This window comes from Podarcis gaigeae, assembly GCF_964106915.1.
Source record: "Podarcis gaigeae genome assembly, chromosome: 2".
Lineage (NCBI taxonomy): Eukaryota > Metazoa > Chordata > Lepidosauria > Squamata > Lacertidae > Podarcis > Podarcis gaigeae.
Genome location: NC_139679.1, coordinates 23,360,532 through 23,381,561, shown reverse-complemented (window position 1 = coordinate 23,381,561; position 21,030 = coordinate 23,360,532). Strand labels below are relative to the sequence as shown.

The window sequence follows — 21,030 nt, the reverse complement described above, 5'->3', positions numbered from 1 at the left end:
GTAGGAAGGCCTCCGATTCAGGAGGTTTCATAAACAACAAATAAGGTGACCTGGAGGGGAGGAGCGCTCTGGCACCTCCAACCAGTTATAACCCGGGGCTTCGGTAGGCAGCGTCCAATCCGAGGGCCAGACGTCCTCGGCGAGAAGCGGAGGATTGATTGACAAGCGCGGTGGCGGGCATGGCCTCAACTTTTTTTGGCCCAACCAGCGATTACGCTATCGGCGCCGGCCAGTGAGAAGCGAGCTGCCCTTTGAGCGGCAGTCTGAGGGGGAGCGGGGGGAGGGGGCACCTGGGAGCGTTGTGACCCTTGACCTCTGGAGGCGCCTAGTAGGGAGCAAGTCCCACTGGGCTCAATGGCAGCTGCTTCTGAGGGACTTCCTCGGGTTGGACTAGATGACCCTCAAGGGTGCCCAGGATTCTCAGGGACCACGTGGCCCTACTCCCTCTATTTCTTTTATTTCGTCTTCCAAAGCAACTACTGTACTCTATTCCCAACTTAAAAATGGAAAGCGTAATGCTGGTGGTTAAGAAAAGAGGTTTAAAGACAAGTCAAATCTTTAAAAAATGTAGTATAAACACCGACAATTAGGAAACATTTGCCTGAGAGCACTCCAATTGGAGAACAGCCTTTACCAAAGTGTCATGGGCTTTGAAGACACTCGAACTCGGGACGAAAGGGAGAAACGTGCCAAGAGGAAGGCACGCTTGGCAAATCCACACTGTTATCAACTCCTGCCTATGTCCCCACTGTGGGAGGACGTGTGGATCCAGAATTGGCCTCCAAAGTCACTTATGGACTCACTGTTGAGAAGACAATCTTACTTGGCTATGTGTGATCACCAAAGTAGTAGTTATTTTAATCCCCAAGCTGCTGATTGAGGCAAGAGCAAATCACCTGTTGGGCTTTCATGGAAGTATCACACACAGACACAGTGATAGCAGAAAGACACAATTTCTTTGTGTGTCTGCTCATGTTCTGGATGAACCACAATGTAACTTTGCAACACCAGCACAACATACAGTGCTACCTTGGGTTAAGAACTTAATTCGTTCCCCGTACGGGCCACCAAAGAAAAAAAAAAAGAACTTAATTCGTTCCGAAGGTCCGTTCTTAACCTGAAACTGTTCTTAATGTGATGTACCACTTTAGCTAATGGGGCTTCCCGCCACCGGACGATTTCTGTTCTCATCCTGAAGCAAAGTTCTTAACCCGAGGTACCACTGTACTAGATCCTGCAGTGGAGTGCAGGGCAGATAAACAGTCTAGACGTCTTTTACCACATTGGGCTTAGGCAAGAATCCCCAGCTCACATGAGACCAACAACAAAATAGAAAAAAATTCTTCAAGAGCATAGTCGCATGTATAAAAATTACAGATATTTTAATGAGTTAAATGTACTAGTGCCACAATATTTTAGAAACATCTGTCTTGCAAAGAGCTACCAAGAAAAGGACAAAAATATTTTTTCCTTAAAAAAGTTTAATTACAAGGTGCTTAGACTAACAAGTTCTATACAAAACCAGAACTCTTTTTTAAAAACAACAACAGCCTTATAAATATATAAACATCTTCTAGTCTGAAAGATGAAGGGGCGGTGGAAGAGAGAAGAAAAAAGTCTCACTTCTAAATATTGCATATGCATAGTGCTACGGGGAGGGGAATAAAACCCTTTCTACCTTGACATTTTTTGGATGGTGTATTGCTGGCATTTTAAACTTATCCACAGCTAGCACATTTTCAGCTTAATGGAACCGAAATGCCACACTTTCTCAATGAAGACCCATTCACGTCTGCCAGGTTAGTATGTTGTCTTTATACAGAATAGTTGTTCATAGAGAGAATATATCTAAGAATAGTTAAAAGTAAGCCTTCATCTAGACCCAAAACACCAGACACTTCATCCATGAATGAAGACTAGATTATGGCTTATGACGAAGGGGTAACTCCCCTCCTTCAATATTCACTGAATTTGAAGAATAGGCAATGTTACTTCACAAAACACATCGCTCCAACATACCTCTTAAGTTACAAAAAAAGGAATGAAAGCCTTACAGAAATAAGAAATGATCCCTTGCTTTACAGAAGTCTCTCATTTTGGACCCATCACACTATCCATTGGTAAGTGGGATTTGCCAAAACAACTAGAAAAACACCTTTAAAGTTTACTATAGAGAAGGCAAAGAGACTTTGTTTAGATGATTCAAGTTATTGCAGCACCAGTGCACTGAGCAGACTGCCTTTTGGGTTTCATACTTCATATTTGGTGAATCTTGCTTTCTGCAGACAAACTTTTATAACTAGCTCAATCCAGGTGACTGAGTGATCTCTACCAATTGCACTAGTTCTAAAAGATTAGAATTCTAGTTCATCACATGTAATTTATAAGAAACTAATCAGTTTTGAAAGTTTAGATTTCTGCCCATAGATTAAATGTTTGTCTGCACCTCAAGTCACATCTATTCCTTGCATTTCACTGAAATAACCTGAGAGGTCTGAGTGCCTTCAAGGCATAGTAGCACAAAGATAGCGGTGTTGACATTTGCAGCTTGGAACAGTGCAGTTCACAAATAATAATTTCCTAACTGAAGGTAGGAGTTGCATTATTTTGGCTAAAATACAAGAGGGGAGAGGAGAAATAACTGCAATTTTATCCCTTTAATATTCTCACACCTGAACTTCAAAAAATTAACAAGCACTCACACACAATTTTTGTTATCTATTTTCACACAACACACTGCTTGAAGACAAAGCTACTTGGCAGATCCATTCCAGCTGAGGGCTTTGCTAGTTTACCAAAAATAAGTTTGAGCCCAAAGAGCAATGAACTGAAAGTTTCCCACCTTCTGTCATTAAATCGGCCACCCACCCACACAGATGGAAAGGCCTGTGACTCAGTGCCACAGACCAGAAAGGCATGTACAGGAGACAAGACAGTAAGATATTGTAAAGTGGATAGGGTAATGCCCATTGCCCCCAATGAACATACAGTGGTCATATGGCTGGTTAGCAAGCTGTTCTTATGAGCTTTGACAGTCCAACTTCTTTTTCCAAGGGCTTCTTGTGGGCTTCAACCAGCAAGCATCACAAACCACGGTCCATCAGGAAAAGGCTACCAGACTTTTGACTGCTATCGCTGGTGCAATGAGGAATATGACGTTCGCATATTGCAGGCATTGCCCAGCTCCTTAAAAAAAGGAAATCTTCCTGCTTGTGAAAAGTGGATAGTTAAGTGCATAGTCCTCATTGAGGATCCCATCTGAAAGAAAATGGTGAGCACCTCTGCCGGCACCAGGAGGACTTTATCATGCAAGCACCAACCAATACCCATGATCCAAATCAGAAAGACGCCATCTCTGGCTGCTGGAGGCAAGGACCGCTCAAGCAAATGCGAAGCTGACCTTTGCAGAGGAAGTTGGAATTGAGCGAGTCATGACAGTACAGAAGACGCTTTGTAAAAGGGAAGAGAGACAGAAATCCTGGGGTTGTTTTTTTTTAAAAAGGAATGACACTATAGCCTCCTGAGCAATTAAGACTTCCTGCGGCAGCTGGCTCTGGGGGCTTCTGCCTCTCTTCTCATGGAAAGGCACCCTTCACACTCAGCTAGTACTTTAAAATAAACCCAGGAGTAAATATAAAACAACCCCAAAGGTGTGGGCTGGACCTCCAGTTTTCCATTCAGGGTGAAGTTGAGAAAAGTCTTTTCTAAGTGCAGGCACCTGGCGCAATCCAAGACGGGACGGGCTGCTGAGTTTGCCAGAGGGCAGGTTTGTTGGCACCACTCTCCTCTCACAGGCGGAGGTGCGGCACGGCTTTTGTGACATCCCGGAAGAAGGGGTGGTTGAGCGCGGTCTTGGCCGAGATCCTCTTGTTGGGGTCGTAATGCAGCATTTGCTAAAGGGGAAAGAAGCAAAGAGTTATCGGCACGCAGGGTGCCCAAGAACAGGCAGCCAACTCTCCTCGGTCCTTCACAGGAGACAACATGATACAGTCTCTGTAGTGGGACACAGATGTTACCCCAGAAGCAAAAGCAGAGACTGAACTCAAACCAAAACAGGACTGAGAACAGGGAGGTGGTGAAATATAGGAAGGAGGAGTTTGCAGCAACAAGAGCAAAATGTCAGAAAGCAGGAGTGAGGAACCTGGTTCCCTCCAGATGTTCTTGGACTGCAATTCCCAGCAGCCTCAGCTGGAACCTGGTTCCCTCCAGATGTTCTTGGACTACATTTTCCATCAGTCCCTGCTAGGATGTTATAGGTAAGGAGGTCCAGAAATAGACAGAGGTTAAGTATAAAGGCAGTTTTTCTTCTGTCGGTACCTAACACTGCTACATTTTAATCAGATGCAGCATATACAACAGAGTGTGAGGTGTAAAGGTGAAAGCAGTGGGATGTGGATTATATTCTGGATGTGTCCTAAATTCAGAAAATGATGGGAGAATACTGGAAAACGAAGAAATAACGGGCTACACTTTACCCATGCACCCTCACATTTTGTTATTTGGAGATGTTGCTCTAATTGAGAATAGGGAATGAATACACCTCGACTGCTTTCTTGATTATTTGCCAAAATCAGAAGATAACGAGCACACCTCCCAGGAGATAATGGATAACCAAAATCTGAAACAGTTAGGAACAAGCAAGCTCGCAAATATGGCGACAAGCAGAGAGAACAGGCAGAAGCCAATGTCTTCGTGGAAAAATTCAGTCTTCACTGGACATTGATCTGCTATATTTCTTTTGGTGTGGAAATCTGATTTTATAGGTAAAAAATTAAAAAAAAGTGGTGTTTAAAGCAGATCGAAAGCCAGGACTGCCAATGCATCATTCTGAAGGCAATGGCAGGCGTATGCCACTTCCTAAGGATTACTGGGCTTAAGCTCTGCGAGATATAGACACCTGCATGGGAATGCATACTCAAATCTTTCTAAAAAGCCAGAATTCCACTTATCGGACTTTACTCCAGGAAATGATCCATGACTTGGGGGGGCGGGGAAGGGCTGAAGACATGCACAGAGCAAATGCTCTCACCCCAGTGGTCTGGATATTTGCTAATGCGCAACACCCTTTCCCCCCTAAAGCTGTTGAGACTACGTCCGCGCTGCCTTGCTAACTCACCGCTAGGAGTTTCCTGCCCTCCTCATCGAGAGGCGGCACTACCTTACTGAAGTCCTGTCGGGCCCACTTGGGAAAGCTGGATTTGTAGTCGGGCATAGAGGTGACACCTGGCCACACAGTCTCGTCCGGCGTGCCGAGGGTGCGGAAGATGCGGAAGAGCTGGTCGATTTCCGAGTCCCCAGGGAAGAGGGCTCTGTGGGTTATCTGTTGGCAGGAGGAAGATAGTTCAGAATCCCAGTGCCATGAAACATCTTCCTTCCTTCAGCCAGCCACACCTCCTTCCTCTCATGGCTGGCATAAAACTATTGTGCTCAAGGGACTCAGCAGGGTGTAGTAATCAGTACTGGAGAGAAGCGAGTTCAAATCCCAAACTAACCCATGAAGCTATTGGGCCAGACATTTACCTTTTACGGTTGGAGGACCTGTCACCCTGCAGATCTTCCTGGACTACAGTCCCCAACATTTCTGGCCAGTGACTACACTGGCTGGGGCTGACGGGATCCAACATTCCCCACCCGTTTTATGTAAATCACTCTTGAGCATTTCTCGGTAGTGGTGCATGCCCTGTGGAACGCCCTCCCATCGGATGTCAAGGAAATAAACAACTATCTGACTTTCAGAAGACATCTGAAGGCAGCCCTATTCAGGGAAAGTTTTGAATGTTTGAGGTCGTTTTGTATTTTATTTTGCTGGAAGCTGCCTAGAGTGGGCAGCATAGACTGTTTAAATAATAAATTATTATTATTGCTATTATGAGAACTTCTACTGGAGGTTGCTGTAATAAGTTAACTCCAAAGGTGAAGCAGCAGTAGCAGGAAATCTACAATCCTTTATTCATTTATAGGCAGGGAGGTTTTCTCAATTGTGCTTAGCCTCCCCTACAACCACAGGAAGAGTGCAGAGAATGAAAGGCAAAAACCCACTTGGGCTGTCGCTATTTCAAGGCCACAAAAATAGAGCAGTTCCGTGTCTAACCAGATTCTCTGCTGGACTACTGTGATGTGTTCTGTGTTGAGCTACTCATCAGAATGTATCAGAAGCTGCAGCTAATGCAGACTGCTGCTTCTCTATTAGTAAGAACAGACTCAAAGGGAGTATATAGCTCCAAGTCAGGCCTATCTGCACTGGCTTCCAATGTACTTCTGGACGGGGCGCAAACTGGGTAAATAACCTTAAAGTCTTAAATTACCTGGGCCCTGTCTCTTCTCCTACGTATGCTTCCCACTTTCTGATCAGCAGTCTTACATGGATCCTCAGTTATAAAGGTGAGATAAAAGTAATGCACAGAGTACAGCTTCCTTTGGGATGACCACTAATCTCTGAAACTAATCTCTGCCCAGGCAGGGCCACCTGGCACCTCCCTGCCTAACTCCACTGCAGGAACAGCAACTTGGCTCAGTGCTTTGAGTGCAGAAGATCCTGGACTTGATTCTCTGCACCTCCCAGTTAAAAGGATCTGGGAGAAGATGACAGGAAAGACCTTGTTTCCATCCAACACCCAGAGAGCAGCTGCCAGTCACATAAATAGTTTGACCGGTTGTAGCAAAAGGCCATTCTCAAATTATTTAATTTCTTATTTCCTGAACATTCGGTTATGCTGCTGCTACATTGATCTTTTCGGATAGCCTGCAGAGTTCTACTCATACCTATCAATTGACTGAATGCTTATCACATTTTTTCACAGCGTATTTCTTTACATGAAACCCAAGTAACAGGTTTATTAAAAAAGCGATCTTTTAAGCTGTAACCTTTTTTATATAACTGCTTTGATCTGCTTTTCGTCTTCTGACCTGCCGCTTTTAGGTTCCATTTGGCTTTTTTAGTGCTGCCACTTGTACACAACTATTTTTCTTTGTTGCATTATTTACGTACTGTTATGTAAGCCTCATTTACCAGACGGAAAAGCAGCTAGTAAACTAAAAGGCATTTTTGATCCTGGTACTACTTACAAGGGCTAACAGCCTTGTAAGATGCTGAAACCAAGATTGCCTGGCGATCCAGACCACCTAAGACCGAGGAAAGATATCTGACCCAGAAAGCTCCCATGGGAATCGTTCCACAAGTCCCTCCCTCCGTGACGCACAGCCCTTGGCATGAGCTGCGTGCAAGACAGTTCTGCACTCATCTCCGGAGTACAAATGCTCAGCTGCCCCCACCCCACAGGAAAGGGAAGCATCGCCGCCTTGAGCAGTGCTGCCATCTCAAAAGGTGAATCCACAACAGATCCCCTTCTGTTCCCTTCTGCCAGTTCTCTGGCGGTTTCTGCCCCAGGGAAAGGGGATGATGTTAGCGGTTGCTTGCCCCACACGGTGCTGCCAAGTCAACTGATCCCGTCAGCAGCTCTTCACAAGGCAAAAGGCAAGGAAGTGGGAAGCATTTGATCAGGGCTCTAGCCCTGCTCCAGAAAGGAACACGTGAGAGCTCACTTATGTGAGCACCCAAGCTGATGTCACACTGACAGCATTAAAACGGGGCTGGGCCCCAGACTTTTGAAGAAACTAGAGTTCCACGGGTGCAACTGATTATGTGGAAGACAGAAATCCTTGCAGTGTTTAAGGATCTGGGTGGAGGGTGGGGGGTAGGTGGTAAATATGCGTCCATCAGCAGCATTTGAAATTATTGGGCTCGGGCAGTTGTACAGTGGTACCTCTGGTTATGTACTTAATTCGTTCCGGAGGTCCGTTCTTAACCTGAAACTGTTCTTAACCCGAAGCACCACTTTAGCTAATGGGGCCTCCTGCTGCCGCTGCGCCGCCGGAGCACGATTTCTGTTCTCATCCTGAAGCAAATTCTTAACCCGAGGTATTATTTCTGGGTTAGCAGAGTCTGTAACCTGAAGCGTATGTAACCCGAGGTACCACTGTACTGGGACAAGAAGTGCACTGATCCAGAGGGATGGAAGTAGAATACAGTGGACTCTCGGGTTGCGAACGTGATCCGTGCAGGATGCACATTCGCAACCTGCAGCGGTGCGTCTGCGCACGCATGGGTTGCGATTTGGCGTGTCTGCGCAAAGCGCGATTTAGCAGTTCTGCGCATGCACGACCGCCAAAACCCAGAAGTAACCCGTTCCGGTGCTTCTGGGTTTCGGCAATCCGCAACCCGAGAAAACACAACCTGAAGCGTGTGTAACCCGAGGTATGACCGTAATATTTTCCTGCAGTTCCAGAACGCACTGTTCAGATCTGGAGAACGGGATGACATAGCTGCGTTATACTGAGACCAAATCATTAGCTCTCCTCTTTGACAAGCGTTGCTCTGGAGGAGGAGGCAGAGAATTGATCCCACCCCCAAATATATGGTTGAACTCCCAATTCTCACCAGTGACAGCAAGGATGGTAGAAGTCAGGGCTGGTGGGAGCTGGCAACAGGCTTCTCCCAACCGATCTTGGGCTTCAGACGCCATAACCCCCTGCACTTGTAAACACATTTTGAACTGGGTACTTCATTGTAACTTTTAGAGGGTATGGTGGATGTGCTGAACTTGATGACATTTTGCTGCCTGCTTATACTTTGGGATTCCAATACAGAAGCGAGATGAATTATCCCTCCCCACCCTATGAAACTATTTGCCCGTGAACACTGGGAACCTTTGGTTATTCCAGAACTTTTCTGGCCCAGTTTATTTACAGTCTCCACCTGTAGCATCCCTGAGCAATTTAGGGTCAAGAGATGCAGGCCCACCAAGGAAGTGTGGGCAGGGCATCATCAGTTCTCCAATACTTTTTGCATCTATTACAGTGGTACCTCGGGTTACATACGCTTCAGGTTACAGACTCCGCTAACCCAGAAATAGTACCTCGGGTTAGGAACTTTGCTTCAGGATGAGAACAGAAATTGTGCTCCAGTGGCGCCGCGGCAGCGGGAGGCCCCATTAAAGTGGTGCTTCAGGTTAAGAACAGACCTCCAGAACGAATTAAGTACGTAACCAGAGGTACCTCCTTCTTTCCAGGACAGTGTGGCTTCACATCTTCTCCCTCTGCCTCCCCAAGAGAACTTGCTTCGGGCTTTCAGACCCTGGTCTGTATTCAAGATTCCCTGACTGCTCCTTCCAACCTTAGCACCACTGGGTTCATTTTGATCAGCTGTTCCAGCTGATGCCACGTTCACCCCGCCCACCCCGCTTCACTCCCGGAAAAAAGGTACATACCATCTCTGCGAAGATGCAACCCAGACTCCATATGTCCACAGCTGTTGAGTAGTATTTGCAGCCAAGGAGAATTTCTGGAGCTCGGTACCAGAGGGTCACCACCTAGTGTAAAGCACAAAACAACCATAAACAATTCAGTGTTGTCGTTTTCCCCTTTTTATACATACGTGCAATTAAATTACAAGGCAATGGCAGGAAGGAGTCCCAGTTTATTACAGGTGCAACTCCAGCCCCTGTGAATGAAGGTAAGATTAGCATTCAAAACAGGGGCGCACGCCAGCAACTCCTTCATAAGGAAGGTTACCTTGAATGTGCACACCTAAAACAACCGGATAATCAAGAGGCTTGGATAAACATTCCCTCTACTGAGGTTTTTTCTGACGAAGAAAACACAGAGTCCAACAAATAGCAACTATGAGGCTTTCCAGTTATTAGAAAATCAGTTGTACATGATGTTTTGACTTTAAAAGACTCAGGAATTATTTTCAAAAGAGTAGCCCTTTCCCCAACCTACATTGTTGCTCACTGCAAATAACAATAGTATTATTATTAATAATTTTATTTCTACCCCGCCCATCTGACTGGGTTGCCACTCTGGGTGGCTTCCAACAGATATAAGAACATAATAATGGTTGAAGGAGCTGGGTAAGTTTAGCCTGGGAAAGAGGAGACATTGAGATAATAGCCATCTTCAAATATCTAAAGGGTTGTTATATGGAGGATGGAGCAAGCTGGTTTGGGTTGGGGGTGTTTACTGAGTTGTTTATGTTTACATTATGTATTTTGCATTTTATATTGTGATTTTACATTGTAACTGCCCTGAGACCTGTGGGGATAGGGCAGTATACAAATTTAAGTATTATTTTTGTAACATATTATTTTTTATTATTACACACTAAACGACTTCCTTATACAGGGCTGCCTTCAGAAGTCTTCTGAAGGTTCTATGGTTATTCATCTCCTTGACATCTGATGGGAGGGTGTTCCACAGGGTGACTGCCACTACCGAGAAGGCCCTAATTATCCAAATTTTATTTAAAAGTTAATCTGAAGAGAATTTTTTTGCGGGCAAGGGCAGTACAGTGGTACCTCAGGTTACAGATGCTTCAGGTTACAGACTCCGCTAACCCAGAAACAGTACCTCGGGTTAAGAACTTTGCTTCAGGATGAGAACAGAAATCACACGTTGGCGGCGGGAGGCCCCACTAGCTAAAGTGGTACCTCAGGTTAAGAACAGTTTCAGGTTAAGAACGGACCTCCAGAATGAATTAAGTTCTTAACCCGAGGTACCACTGTAGCTCAGTGGCAGAGCACAAGCTGTGCAGACAAAATATCCCAAATTTAATCCTTGACATCTCTAAGCAGGGCTGAGAATGACCCCTGACTAGAATCTTAACAGTCCACTGCCAGTCTGTGTAGCCTATACCAAAGAAGAGAAAACCAATGGTCTGATGTGCTGTAGTGCAAATTCCCATGTTGCTCACAGCAGCCCAGAATGGCTGTGGAAACCAAGCCAGATGGGCAGGGTATGAATAATAACATTATTAAAATTATTATTATTACAGCTGGGGTGGGGAAATCCAAATCCCCAGACCAACTGTCTCTCTCGCACAAAGCAGGTGCCAACTAAATAGGGAATTCTGGGCAACGATGTATCCTTAGATCATAATAGTTAAACTAAAGCACTATTAATGTCCACATTGCTTTGGTTTTTTAGGGATTTATGCTCATAAGGAAGTCACAGCATCATTTTACATTTTGCAGGCTGCATCTCAATGACAGCTTTTCTAATGCTGTGTCCAAAAAATGCCCATTGCTTACTGAAGACCTATTTTACCATATTTATGTAGTGGTACATTTATTATTATTATTATTATTATTATTATTATTATTATTATTATTATTATTATTAGAAAATCCTGCAGCTTGAGGCAGCTTTCTTTTGTCTCTCTTGCGGATTTCAATGTTTAGTATTGCTTTGTTTGCCAATTTATTTATTGATGACTGATTTACGGCATTTCCATCTACTCAACTGCATATATATCTGTTTTAATATGCCCACCGGTAGAAAAGCTGCGCATAAATAAATCATCAAACAACAGCATCCACTTTTCCATCTAAAAGTACAACAGAAGCATCTCACCACAATTTGAAAAATCTATAAATATACTTTAAAATATGAGAAACAGGGCAGACTTAGAAAACCCACCAGTCAGTAAACAGGGAGGAGCAATACAGTACTAATATCATGTTGTTAAGAAAGCCATGTAAACTAGTTTTCAGTGCCTGTAAGAAAACATGGGCCAGAAGACTCAGAGAAGGTCCTCTGCCCTGCACCCACAAACTGACACTTATGCCAATGTTAAAACACACAATAGGGCTTCTGATGTGGACTTGAACGATCAGGGCAATTTCTTATCAGAAAAGACGGTTCTTAAAGTATCCCGACTCCCAGGCATTTAAAGCTTTAGAGCTCAAAAGCCTTTTGAATTGAGTGTGGATGCAAATTGATGACCAGAGAAGAGGGTTTATGCAACCAAACCTACTGGCACCAGTTTGAGGTCGGGAACTGCATTTTTAAACAAAGCAAGCTTCCAAACTGTCTTTAGGTACAGCCAGGATGGATTTGATTTAAATCACGAGTCAATAAGACTTGATTTAAATCATATCTTTTTACAGAAAGACTCATTCTTGCTGGTATAATCTTAATATTTACAACCAGAAGAAGGTTTCATTTTGGGAATAATAATTTGTCTGAGTAGATTTTTCAGTTATATCAAAAATTACTTATTTGGTTATACTATTGGAATTACATAGACCGATAATTATGAAATTATTGTGAGGTTTAATAAGTTCACTGCTTATATTTGGACAACTCTTTTGCTGTACCTTATTGGAAGGAGAAAAACAATCATTTCCTTAATAACAATTTAAACAATTAATTTAACTAAAATAGTAATATTATAGCATCTGTTTCCATGTTTGTTAACTGGCGTGGTTAAACTTTTTTTTATAACCCAATTTAAATAAAAAAATCCCATTTAAATTTTTTAAAAATATATTTTTTGATTATTATTATTATTAAATCATTGAATTTTATCCACCTTGGGTGCAGCTCCATGTAATACTAACTAGTGATACGGAGCTTCCTGGACCATCAATTTTGGGGGAAATCTCTGGGAAGCTAATTTGTGCCATTACATTACACACTTGCAGCACCAAGACAATTATTTTCCCCAATATTTGGGGAGTTGGGGAGAAAATTTATCAGAAACAAGCGAGCGACACACACTCACTTCGTGTGTGTAGGTTCGCACGGGCACTCCAAACGCCCGAGCGAGCCCAAAGTCGGCCAGTTTTATCGCTCCCTCTGCGTTGATGAGGAGGTTTTGCGGCTTCAGGTCGCGGTGGAGCACGCGGTGAGAATGGCAGAAGGCAAGTCCCTGCAGCAACTGGAACAGGTAGCTCTAGGGGAAGAGAGACAGAAAGGATGAGAGACGGAGAACAGCCCTACAGAGCCAACGGAAAGCTCGCTGTCAGGAGAACTGGCCTCAGCACCAGCAGCTGAGAGCTTAAAATGCTGGGAACTCATCCAAAGTTCCTTCCTGCTACTTGAACCTACGAGGTGTCGCCACTTAAGCTGAGTCAACAGCTCAAGCAGAGATGACCTAAATTCTCTCCCGTCATTAAAATTCATTTGATCTCGGCATTTTGGAAATGAATTTTAATGATGGGAGGGGACATCTCCGTTGCTGAGTCACCTGAACTGGCCACACCTAGAAAGTTTTAAGTCCGGAAAAGGGATTGGATTTGTCTGCTTTAAGTTTGCCTCTGGAACACCAACTTCTTTCAGCCTATCCACCGCTAAATATATGAATAAGTCATGTATATAACCAGGCGCATCTGTGCTGGAGTTGGGGACTTAATACTTATTTTGGAAGGCGTGTTGCCTCAAGCTTGAATTATTCTCCGTTTGATACACCACCCCAAAAATCCCCTACTCTGGGAAATTTGCTTAAGTCACAATAGTTGGTGTTACCTTGTATATATTGTAGGCCACTTGACACTGAATGAAGATACAATTTTGTAGCTGTATGAAGTGTTGCAATCAAATTATCAGCCTGACAGTGGTACCTCAGGTTCCATACGCTTCAGGTTCCATACGCTTCAGGTTAGAGACGCCGCTATCCCAGAAATAGTACCTCGGGTTAAGAACTTTGCTTCAGGATGAGAACAGAAATCATGCTCCGGCGGCGCGGTGGCAGCAGGAGGCCCCATTAGCTAAAATGGTGCTTCAGTTTAAGAACCGTTTCAAGTTAAGCACGGACCTCCGGAACAAATTAAGTGCTTAACCTGAGGTACCACTGTACTTTTAGGTTGCCAGGTTTTTCTGTTCGCAACACAGGCGATCCTTGCTGCCACTTTTTGTCTCAGACTTGGCGGCTAAGGATTTACAGCCCAGTGCCGCCCAGGAGAAAGAACTGCCATAAGATCCAACAGAACATTTCCCTTCCCAGCTGGCCTTGGGGCTTGCATGGATCCTAGTGCATTTGCGATTACCGTGAATGGATGGAGAAGAGCAAATTGCTCCTCCACAGAATCCCTGCCTGCTGAAGTATGTAGAGGCTTAGCTATGGGTAGGTGAACTAAGTCCTGGGGGACAGATCCGGCCCAATCGCCTTCTAAATCCGGCCCGCGGATGGTCCGGGAATCAGTGTTTTTACATGAGTAGAATATTTGTGGGGCATAGGAATTCGTTCTTTTTTCAAAACATAGTACGGCTCACCACAAGGTCTGAGGGACAGTGGACCGACCCCCTGCTGAAAAAGTTTGCTGACCCCTGCTCTACGCAAACCAAGGACAAGCCAGGGGGGACCACACAAAGTCCTGCCCCCACCCCCGTGGGCAGATTGTGTGTCCCAGCCCTTCTTTTGTTATAAGCCAAGTTGGGAGGTTTTTTTGTCATTTTAAATACACATCACCGAAGGATAAAGTGTGAAAACAACATTAAAGCATACAATCTGTACCCATGTCTATCACAGGTGGCGCTGTGGTCTAAACCACTGAGCCTCTGGGGCTTGCCGATCAGAAGGTCGGCGGTTCGAATCCCCATCATCATCATTTATTATTTATACCCTGCCCATCTGGCTGAGTTTCCCCAGCCACTCTGGGTGGCGAGTGTTAAAAACAATACAGCATTAAATATTAAAAACTTCCCTAAACAGGGCTGCCTTCAGATGTCTTTTAAAGATAATATAGCTGCTTATTTCCTTCACATCTGTAGGACGGGTGGGCGCCACTACCGAGAAGGCCCTCTGCTCCCGTTGCTCTGTCCCAGCTCCTGCCAACCTAGCAGTTCAAAAGCACGCCAAAAGTGCAAGTAGATAAATAGGTACTGCTGCAGTGGGAAGGTAAATGGCGTTTCCGTGCGCTCTGGTTTCCATCACGGTGTCCCTTTGCACCAGAAGCGGTTTAGTCATGCTGGCCACATGACCCAGAAAGCTGTCTGTGGGCAAACGCTGGTTCCCTCGGCCTGAAAGTGAGATGAGCACCACAACCCCACCGTCGCCTTTGACTGGACTTAACCATCCAGGGGTCCTTCACCTTTATTTTACCCATTTCTATATGAAGACGCTACCCAATTCTAGAGAGATCCAAGATCTAGCCTTTCTCCACACTGGTGCATTCCTTCTATGCATGCACACAGAAGTTTCCTCATTCACTTCAGCGCTGGCCTTGTGCACACATTCCACTGCAGACACAAAGCCGCCCTCAAAAAAGGAACAGGGTGAACCTGTGAGTGCAGGAGCACAACATCGGCGCTTCTGCACTAATCTGTGCATCAGCAAAAACCAACGTCGCCAGTGTATTCACGGTGTGTACGCATACGTGTTTCATAGCCCAGCAGCCCTGCCCTCCTCCTAGTCACCTTGGTAAGGGGCAACTCTACGCCACTGATCGCAGACGAAGAATCCATGAACTTCTTGAGGTCCTGGTGTAGGAACTCAAAGACCAGATAGAGCTTGTTCTCAGTGTGGATCACATCCAGCAACCTGGAGAGTCGGGGAAGGAAGAAATAAGGAATCTGATAAGGAAGCAGTAATGAGAAGGCATTTTTTTGGCCAGGAATAATGCAACACCCTTAAAACTTAATAATAATAATAATAATAATAATAATAATAATAATAATAATAATATATTAGTTATACTCCACCTATCTGGCTGGGTTTCCCCAGCCATGCTGGGTGGCTCCCATCAGAATATTAAAACCACGATAAAACATCCAACATTAAAAACTTCCCTAAACAGGGCTGCCTTCAGATGTCTTCTAAAAGTCAGATAGTTGTTTATTTCCTTGACATCTGATGGGAGGGTGTTCCACAGGGAGGGTGCCACTACTGAGAAGGCGCTCTGCCTGGTTCCCTGTAACCTCACTTCTTGCAGGGAGGGAACCGCCAGAAGGCCCTCGGAGCTGGACCTCAGTGTCCGGACTGAACGATGGGGGTGGAGACACCCCTTCAGGGCCAAAGTCGTTTAGGACTTTAAAGGTCAGCCCCATCACTTTGAATTGGGCTCGGAAACGTCCTGGGAGCCAATGGAGGTCTTTCAGGACCAGTGTTATGTGGTCTCGGCAGCCACTCCGTCACCAGTCTAGCTGCCGCATTCTGGATTAGTTGCAATTTCCGGGTCACCTTCAAAGGTAGCCCCACGTAGAATGCATTGCAGTAGTCCAAGCGGGAGATAACCAGGGCATGCACCACTCTTCTGAGACAGTCCGTGGGCAGGTAGGGTCTCAGCTTGCGTACCAGATGAAGCAGGTAGACAACTGCCCTGGACACAGAATTGTCCTGCGCCTCCATGGACAGCTGAGTTCAAAATGACTCCCTGGCTGTGCACCTCAAAGATTTATAGAAACAGAAACACTGGCGAGTGGTAGCTTTGCACAGTTTTACTGTTTATTATGTAATCTCCTTTGAAGCACCCTCTGATAGTTGCTACCAGATACTGGATAGAATGGGCAGTTAGGATGGCACCTCCAAGGAGTGCTATACCCTTAATAAATTGCCTGGAACGGAAGATCTTCTATTCACGACTTCCCAAAGCACAGATCTCAGCCAACTTCCTTTCACATACTTACTTGACAATGTTGGGGTGGTTCAGCTCCTTTAGCAGGGAAATCTCCCGGATGGCTGTACTTGGGACGCCTTCAGTCTCCCTGCAAACAAAGAGGGGAAACAAGGTGAGAAGGGCCAAGAAGGTGCTACAGAGTGGAAGTAGCCGTGTCCATGACCCACTGATACGACATAATAAGATGCTCCCTCAATGCAGCAAACTGGGCATCAAAAACCTGTGGGTGAAATGATTTTCCACTGTGGGCGTTTAAGCAGCAAAGGCACACGGTCTAATCAGTTTGCACACTGAAGCCCAAACAACATTGCACTGGGCCTTAATCTAGCCTAGCTGATTAACCCTCAATCATATAAAATCAGCTCCTGGAATGTGCAGCGATGCCACCGGCTGAACTGTTTTTTATGGTGGTGCTATGTACCCCGACTAATTCGGTTTGCCAAATACAGTTGTACCTTGGTTTTCAAACAGTTTAGTTCCCGAATGTTTTGGCTCCCAGATGTCAGAAACCTGGAAGTGACTGTTCTGCTTCATGAACTATTTTTTGAACCCGAACATCCGACGGGAGGCCTGCGGCTTCTGATTGGTTGCAGGAACTTCCTGCAGCCAATCAGAAGCCGTGATATGGTTTTCAAACGTTTTGGAAGTCAAACAGACTTTCAGAACGGATTCTGTTCGACTTCCCCAAGGTACGATTGTAGTATAGAAGGGTTTGAAGGGGTGGGAGAAATTGCCCTAAATAAGTTAAAAGCAGGGCAGGCAAACTGCCACCATGTTAGAACAGGGGTACAGAACTCTGAATATTGCCAGCAGGCTAAACAGGCACAGATTTCAACCTCCACCTAGTGATGTATGGGGAACCCCGTAGCAGACAATCTCGCTTGGTTTGCCCTCACCACCACTCAGATAACTGGCAGCGACAGCCAGCCTCCCTTGCTGATGCACAATCAGGAGTGTGCTTTAAGGCTCCCAATTCTGAACTGGCAGCTGCATTTTCACCTGCCCAACACCTGATTTCACATGTGCATGGCAGGTGGGCATGCCACAAACTGCAGGTAATTTGCACATAAGTCACCAATGCAGACTGCTGCTAGGAAGAGTTCTACCTGACCAAATGGACAGCCAAGAGAAAGCTATGCTCAAACAGCATTTTCCTGTTCCTGAAAACCATGAGGCAGGGGTTTGGAAACCTTGAGATCAGAATGCTGAAAAAAGGCAGCAACTGTGCACATCCCATGTTCTCCTTGGGGAGAGAGATACCTTAAAAGTAGGGACAGGGGTGAGGAATAATAATATGCACAGAGTGTTCTGTAAATGGCACACAGCCTCAGTTTACCAAGTAATTGCAGTATCCCCATCGATGTCTAAAATCAAAAATATATGCTCATTATACTGTTAACAAGTGCCCTCAAGCACTGGCAAACTCTCTCCAAAGGCACAGCTCAAGCGGCACATTTTCAAATATGCAGTTAATGCATCTAATTAATCTATTAGCAATGCCAATAAAATAATCATTGCTTCTGGCCTACTATACAAAAGGGAAAGGAACGCAGTGCAACTCAAGTTGATCCATTTCGTTAGCTCAACCTCTTTTGGGATCAACAATTCATCGGCCAGGGATCATGCTTGGCTGCAATGCTGCTCATAAGCCATAGAAACTGGCCTTCTCCCTTTCTAGAGCAGGGAAACAAACCCTAAGCAAGAGACCAACCCTAAGCCACATGACCCGGAAGCTGTACACCGGGTGCTCCCTCAACCAATAAAGCGAGATGAGCGCCGCAACCCCAGAGTCGGCCACGACTGGACCTAATGGTCAGTGGTCCCTTTACCTTTATCAAAACTGCTCAGTTTACATTAAACCCACAATAGTAGGTTTTGCCACTCATGTAAAGTCATATTTTAACAGCAGCACATCCTGAACCTAGAACCTATTGCCTGCCTTAAGATATAGGAGGATTAGTGTTCAAAATTTGCCTGGTGCCAAGAGCATTTTGCATCTGGCTATCAGCCGGAGTGTCAGGATGACGCCCGACATCTCCACCATCTGGAGGTGCGTGCCTGGTAATCCTTGGATCTTGACGGTTTTCACATACTGGCAACACACCCTGTAGAATTCTATCTGTAATATTTCATCTGCACAATCAGAATGAATTTCAGGAACCAAAAACTTTTATACTGAAAAATATGACTTTCGAGCCGCCTGGCCCCGGAAATGGCAACTAGGCATTCTGTCTGGGCGACTGCAACCCTGGTTTAAGGAGCCATTTGGCACCTAGCTTACACATCTGTATTTCTACCATTAATGAGGATAGGCTGTGGCCACATCAAGGCAGAAGAAAAACATCACTTTGCCCATGCTCAGAGACACTCTCCTCTCCAGCCTGGAATAATTAATCCCAACCACTGATTAAGAGTATGAGAACAGGAGAAAAATCCTGCTTGATCAAGTCAAAGACCCATCTAACCCTACATTTTGTCCTCACAGTGGCTTATGGGAAGCCTGTAAGCAAGACCTGAGTACAGTGGTACCTTGGGTTACATACGCTTCAGGTTACATACGCTTCAGGTTACAGACTCCGCTAACCCAGAAATAGTGCTTCAGGTTAAGAACTTTGCTTCAGAGTATGAACAGAAATCGTGCTCCGGCAGCGCGGCAGCAACAGGAGGCCCCATTAGCTAAAGTGGTGCTTCAGGTTAAGATCAGTTTCAGGTTAAGAATGGACCTCCGGAACAAATTAAGAACTTAACCTGAGGTACCACTGTACAACCTTCCCACTGCGCTTGTGACTCCCAGCAAACAGCATTCAGGGGAAATTCAGGGTTCTCTTCCAGCCCAGATTCTCCTGGACTGCCCATTTCGAAAGCAGCACTATCAATATGAGGCCCCAATGCCACTAGGAAAGAAATCTAGATACAAAATGAGGGGCTCCCTTCCCCGTCAAGAAGACACACACTATACATTAAAGGTACATGACCGTTTCCCAAAGAATCCTGAGAACTATACTTTGCTAAAGGTGCTGGAAATCGCATGCCTGTGGAGGGGAAACTACAGTTCCTATTGTTATTTAGGGAAGTCATATATGCGTTGAATATTCTTTAAATTTATGGTGTATATAAATCGCCCTGAGGATCCCACGGGCATAGCCAGCCAGAATTTTTCTTGGGGGGGGGAGCAAAAAGTTGTTGAGCTTTTTGGGGGGAGATCACCTAAAAAGTGTTGATCATAGGTAAAAAAAAATCCCACCAAACAGAGCACAATTACTGGGGGCAGGCTTCTGTTGGGGAGGCCAGAGCTCAGTTAATTTGGTACTGTATTTTTAAAGCTTTTCAATACTTTTGGAGGATTATGGGGGGGGGCAGCTGCCCCCCGACTCCCCCCTTGGCTACGCCTATGGAGGGTCCCATCCCGACAATTCGATTAGAACTTAAAATGTGTGCAAAATAAGCCCGGTGGCCTTTTGCAATGCAGTAACTGGCCATAAGAAACATTTTAGCATCGCTCAGTAAATTAACGCATGCAAGGGAGCCATTCAGATCCGTATGAACAGAATCGTACTTTTCAATAAGTTGCAATTCAGAAGTTTCATATGAAACTTGAGAGAGAGAGGGAGGGAAAATTGTGTACTCAAAATAAGTCCAGCACTCTGAACCGGAGTAACTGGGCATTGCAAGCAAGCAAAACCACGACTTGAGGGCACCCCACCCCCCCAACAGAAGATGAGTAGGTACTACGAGCCCTCCCCCGAAAGTGAGGCCAAGAGAGCGGGAGGGGAGGGGAGGGGAGGGGAGGGGAACGGCTCTCTCCCACTCCGCCTCGCGTAGGTCGGCCCCAAACATATACCGAATCCGCGCACAAGGCAAGTTCTGTTCTACGTCCGCGAAGTTACAGGAAGGAGGGAGGGCCGCGAACTTCTTCCCAAGTCCCCTTGCTCGTTACCCACCCATTCAAAAGAGAAAATCCCGGCTCCTCCTCCTCTTCCTCCTAATGCAAAGAGAGGAGCAGATTCGTCTGCAGATTCTTTCCAGCGCCTTCAAGCAGCAGCGAAGGGGATTTTTTATTTTTTGCTCGCCAGGCCACCCAGAGTTTCTTTCTTAGAAATTGGGGGGTTTTTTTGGGGGGGTTGGAGTGGGTGGGGGTGTCTGGCGAGGAATTATTTGCACTCACGTGTCCAGGCGGATTTTTTTAAGCGCCACCACCTCCCCGGTGACTTTGTTCTTCGCTTTGTAGACCACGCCGTAGGTGCCCTCGCCGATCTTCTCCACCTTCTGGAAGTTCTCCATGGGAGGAGGGCTTGGCTGGGGTGGATCCCAGCTTGCCTCTCCGTAGAGCGCAGAGAGATCGGGGCAGGCAGGAAGGAAGGAAGGAAAGAAGGAAGGGGCAAGTAGTTAGCGAGATCCAGGCGGGGGGCACTTCCCTGATCAGGGAGAAGGCTGCAACCTCCCCGCGCGGTCGACGCGGCGCAAAATGGAACGTTGTGTATCTTTTTTTCCCCGGCGGTTGACCGCGCTCCTGCGTTCTCTTTCCCGCGCGCGAAGCCCAGCAACTTGGCAACAATGCGAGCGCTTCCCGTTCCACGGCTCCTCCTCCGCCTCCCAGTCTGCTTCCCGCGTTCCATTCGCCACGCCCACCCTCTCC

The 21,030-nt window shown here is 45.8% G+C and overlaps 1 protein-coding gene across 1 annotated transcript; it reads right to left on the bottom strand.

Annotated features, from left to right (window-relative positions):
- Positions 1-1,363: 1,363 nt before the first annotated feature.
- CDK2 (cyclin dependent kinase 2) lies at positions 1,364-20,996 on the bottom strand. The gene is made up of 7 exons (XM_083727798.1): positions 20,560-20,996; positions 16,405-16,482; positions 15,196-15,319; positions 12,563-12,733; positions 9,267-9,368; positions 5,117-5,320; positions 1,364-3,893 (listed from the first exon to the last, which is right to left on the bottom strand). Exons 1-7 carry the CDS (start codon positions 20,673-20,675, stop codon positions 3,789-3,791), a joined length of 900 nt encoding a protein of 299 aa, XP_083583924.1. The 5' UTR covers positions 20,676-20,996; the 3' UTR covers positions 1,364-3,788.
- Positions 20,997-21,030: the final 34 nt, after the last annotated feature.

What these genes read in the sequence shown, in the direction of transcription:
- CDK2 (XM_083727798.1), bottom strand. Translation starts at nt 20,675, where the DNA reads ATGGAGAACTTCCAGAAGGTGGAGAAGATCGGCGAGGGCACCTACGGC. An exon ending in GTTGCATCTTCGCAGAGATG is followed by an intron (nt 5,321 to 9,266) that starts GTATGTACCTTT and finishes TCCTGCCAACAG; the next exon opens with ATAACCCACAGAGCCCTCTT. An exon ending in AGGGCAGGAAACTCCTAGCG is followed by an intron (nt 3,894 to 5,116) that starts GTGAGTTAGCAA and finishes TTTCCCCTTTAG; the next exon opens with CAAATGCTGCATTACGACCC.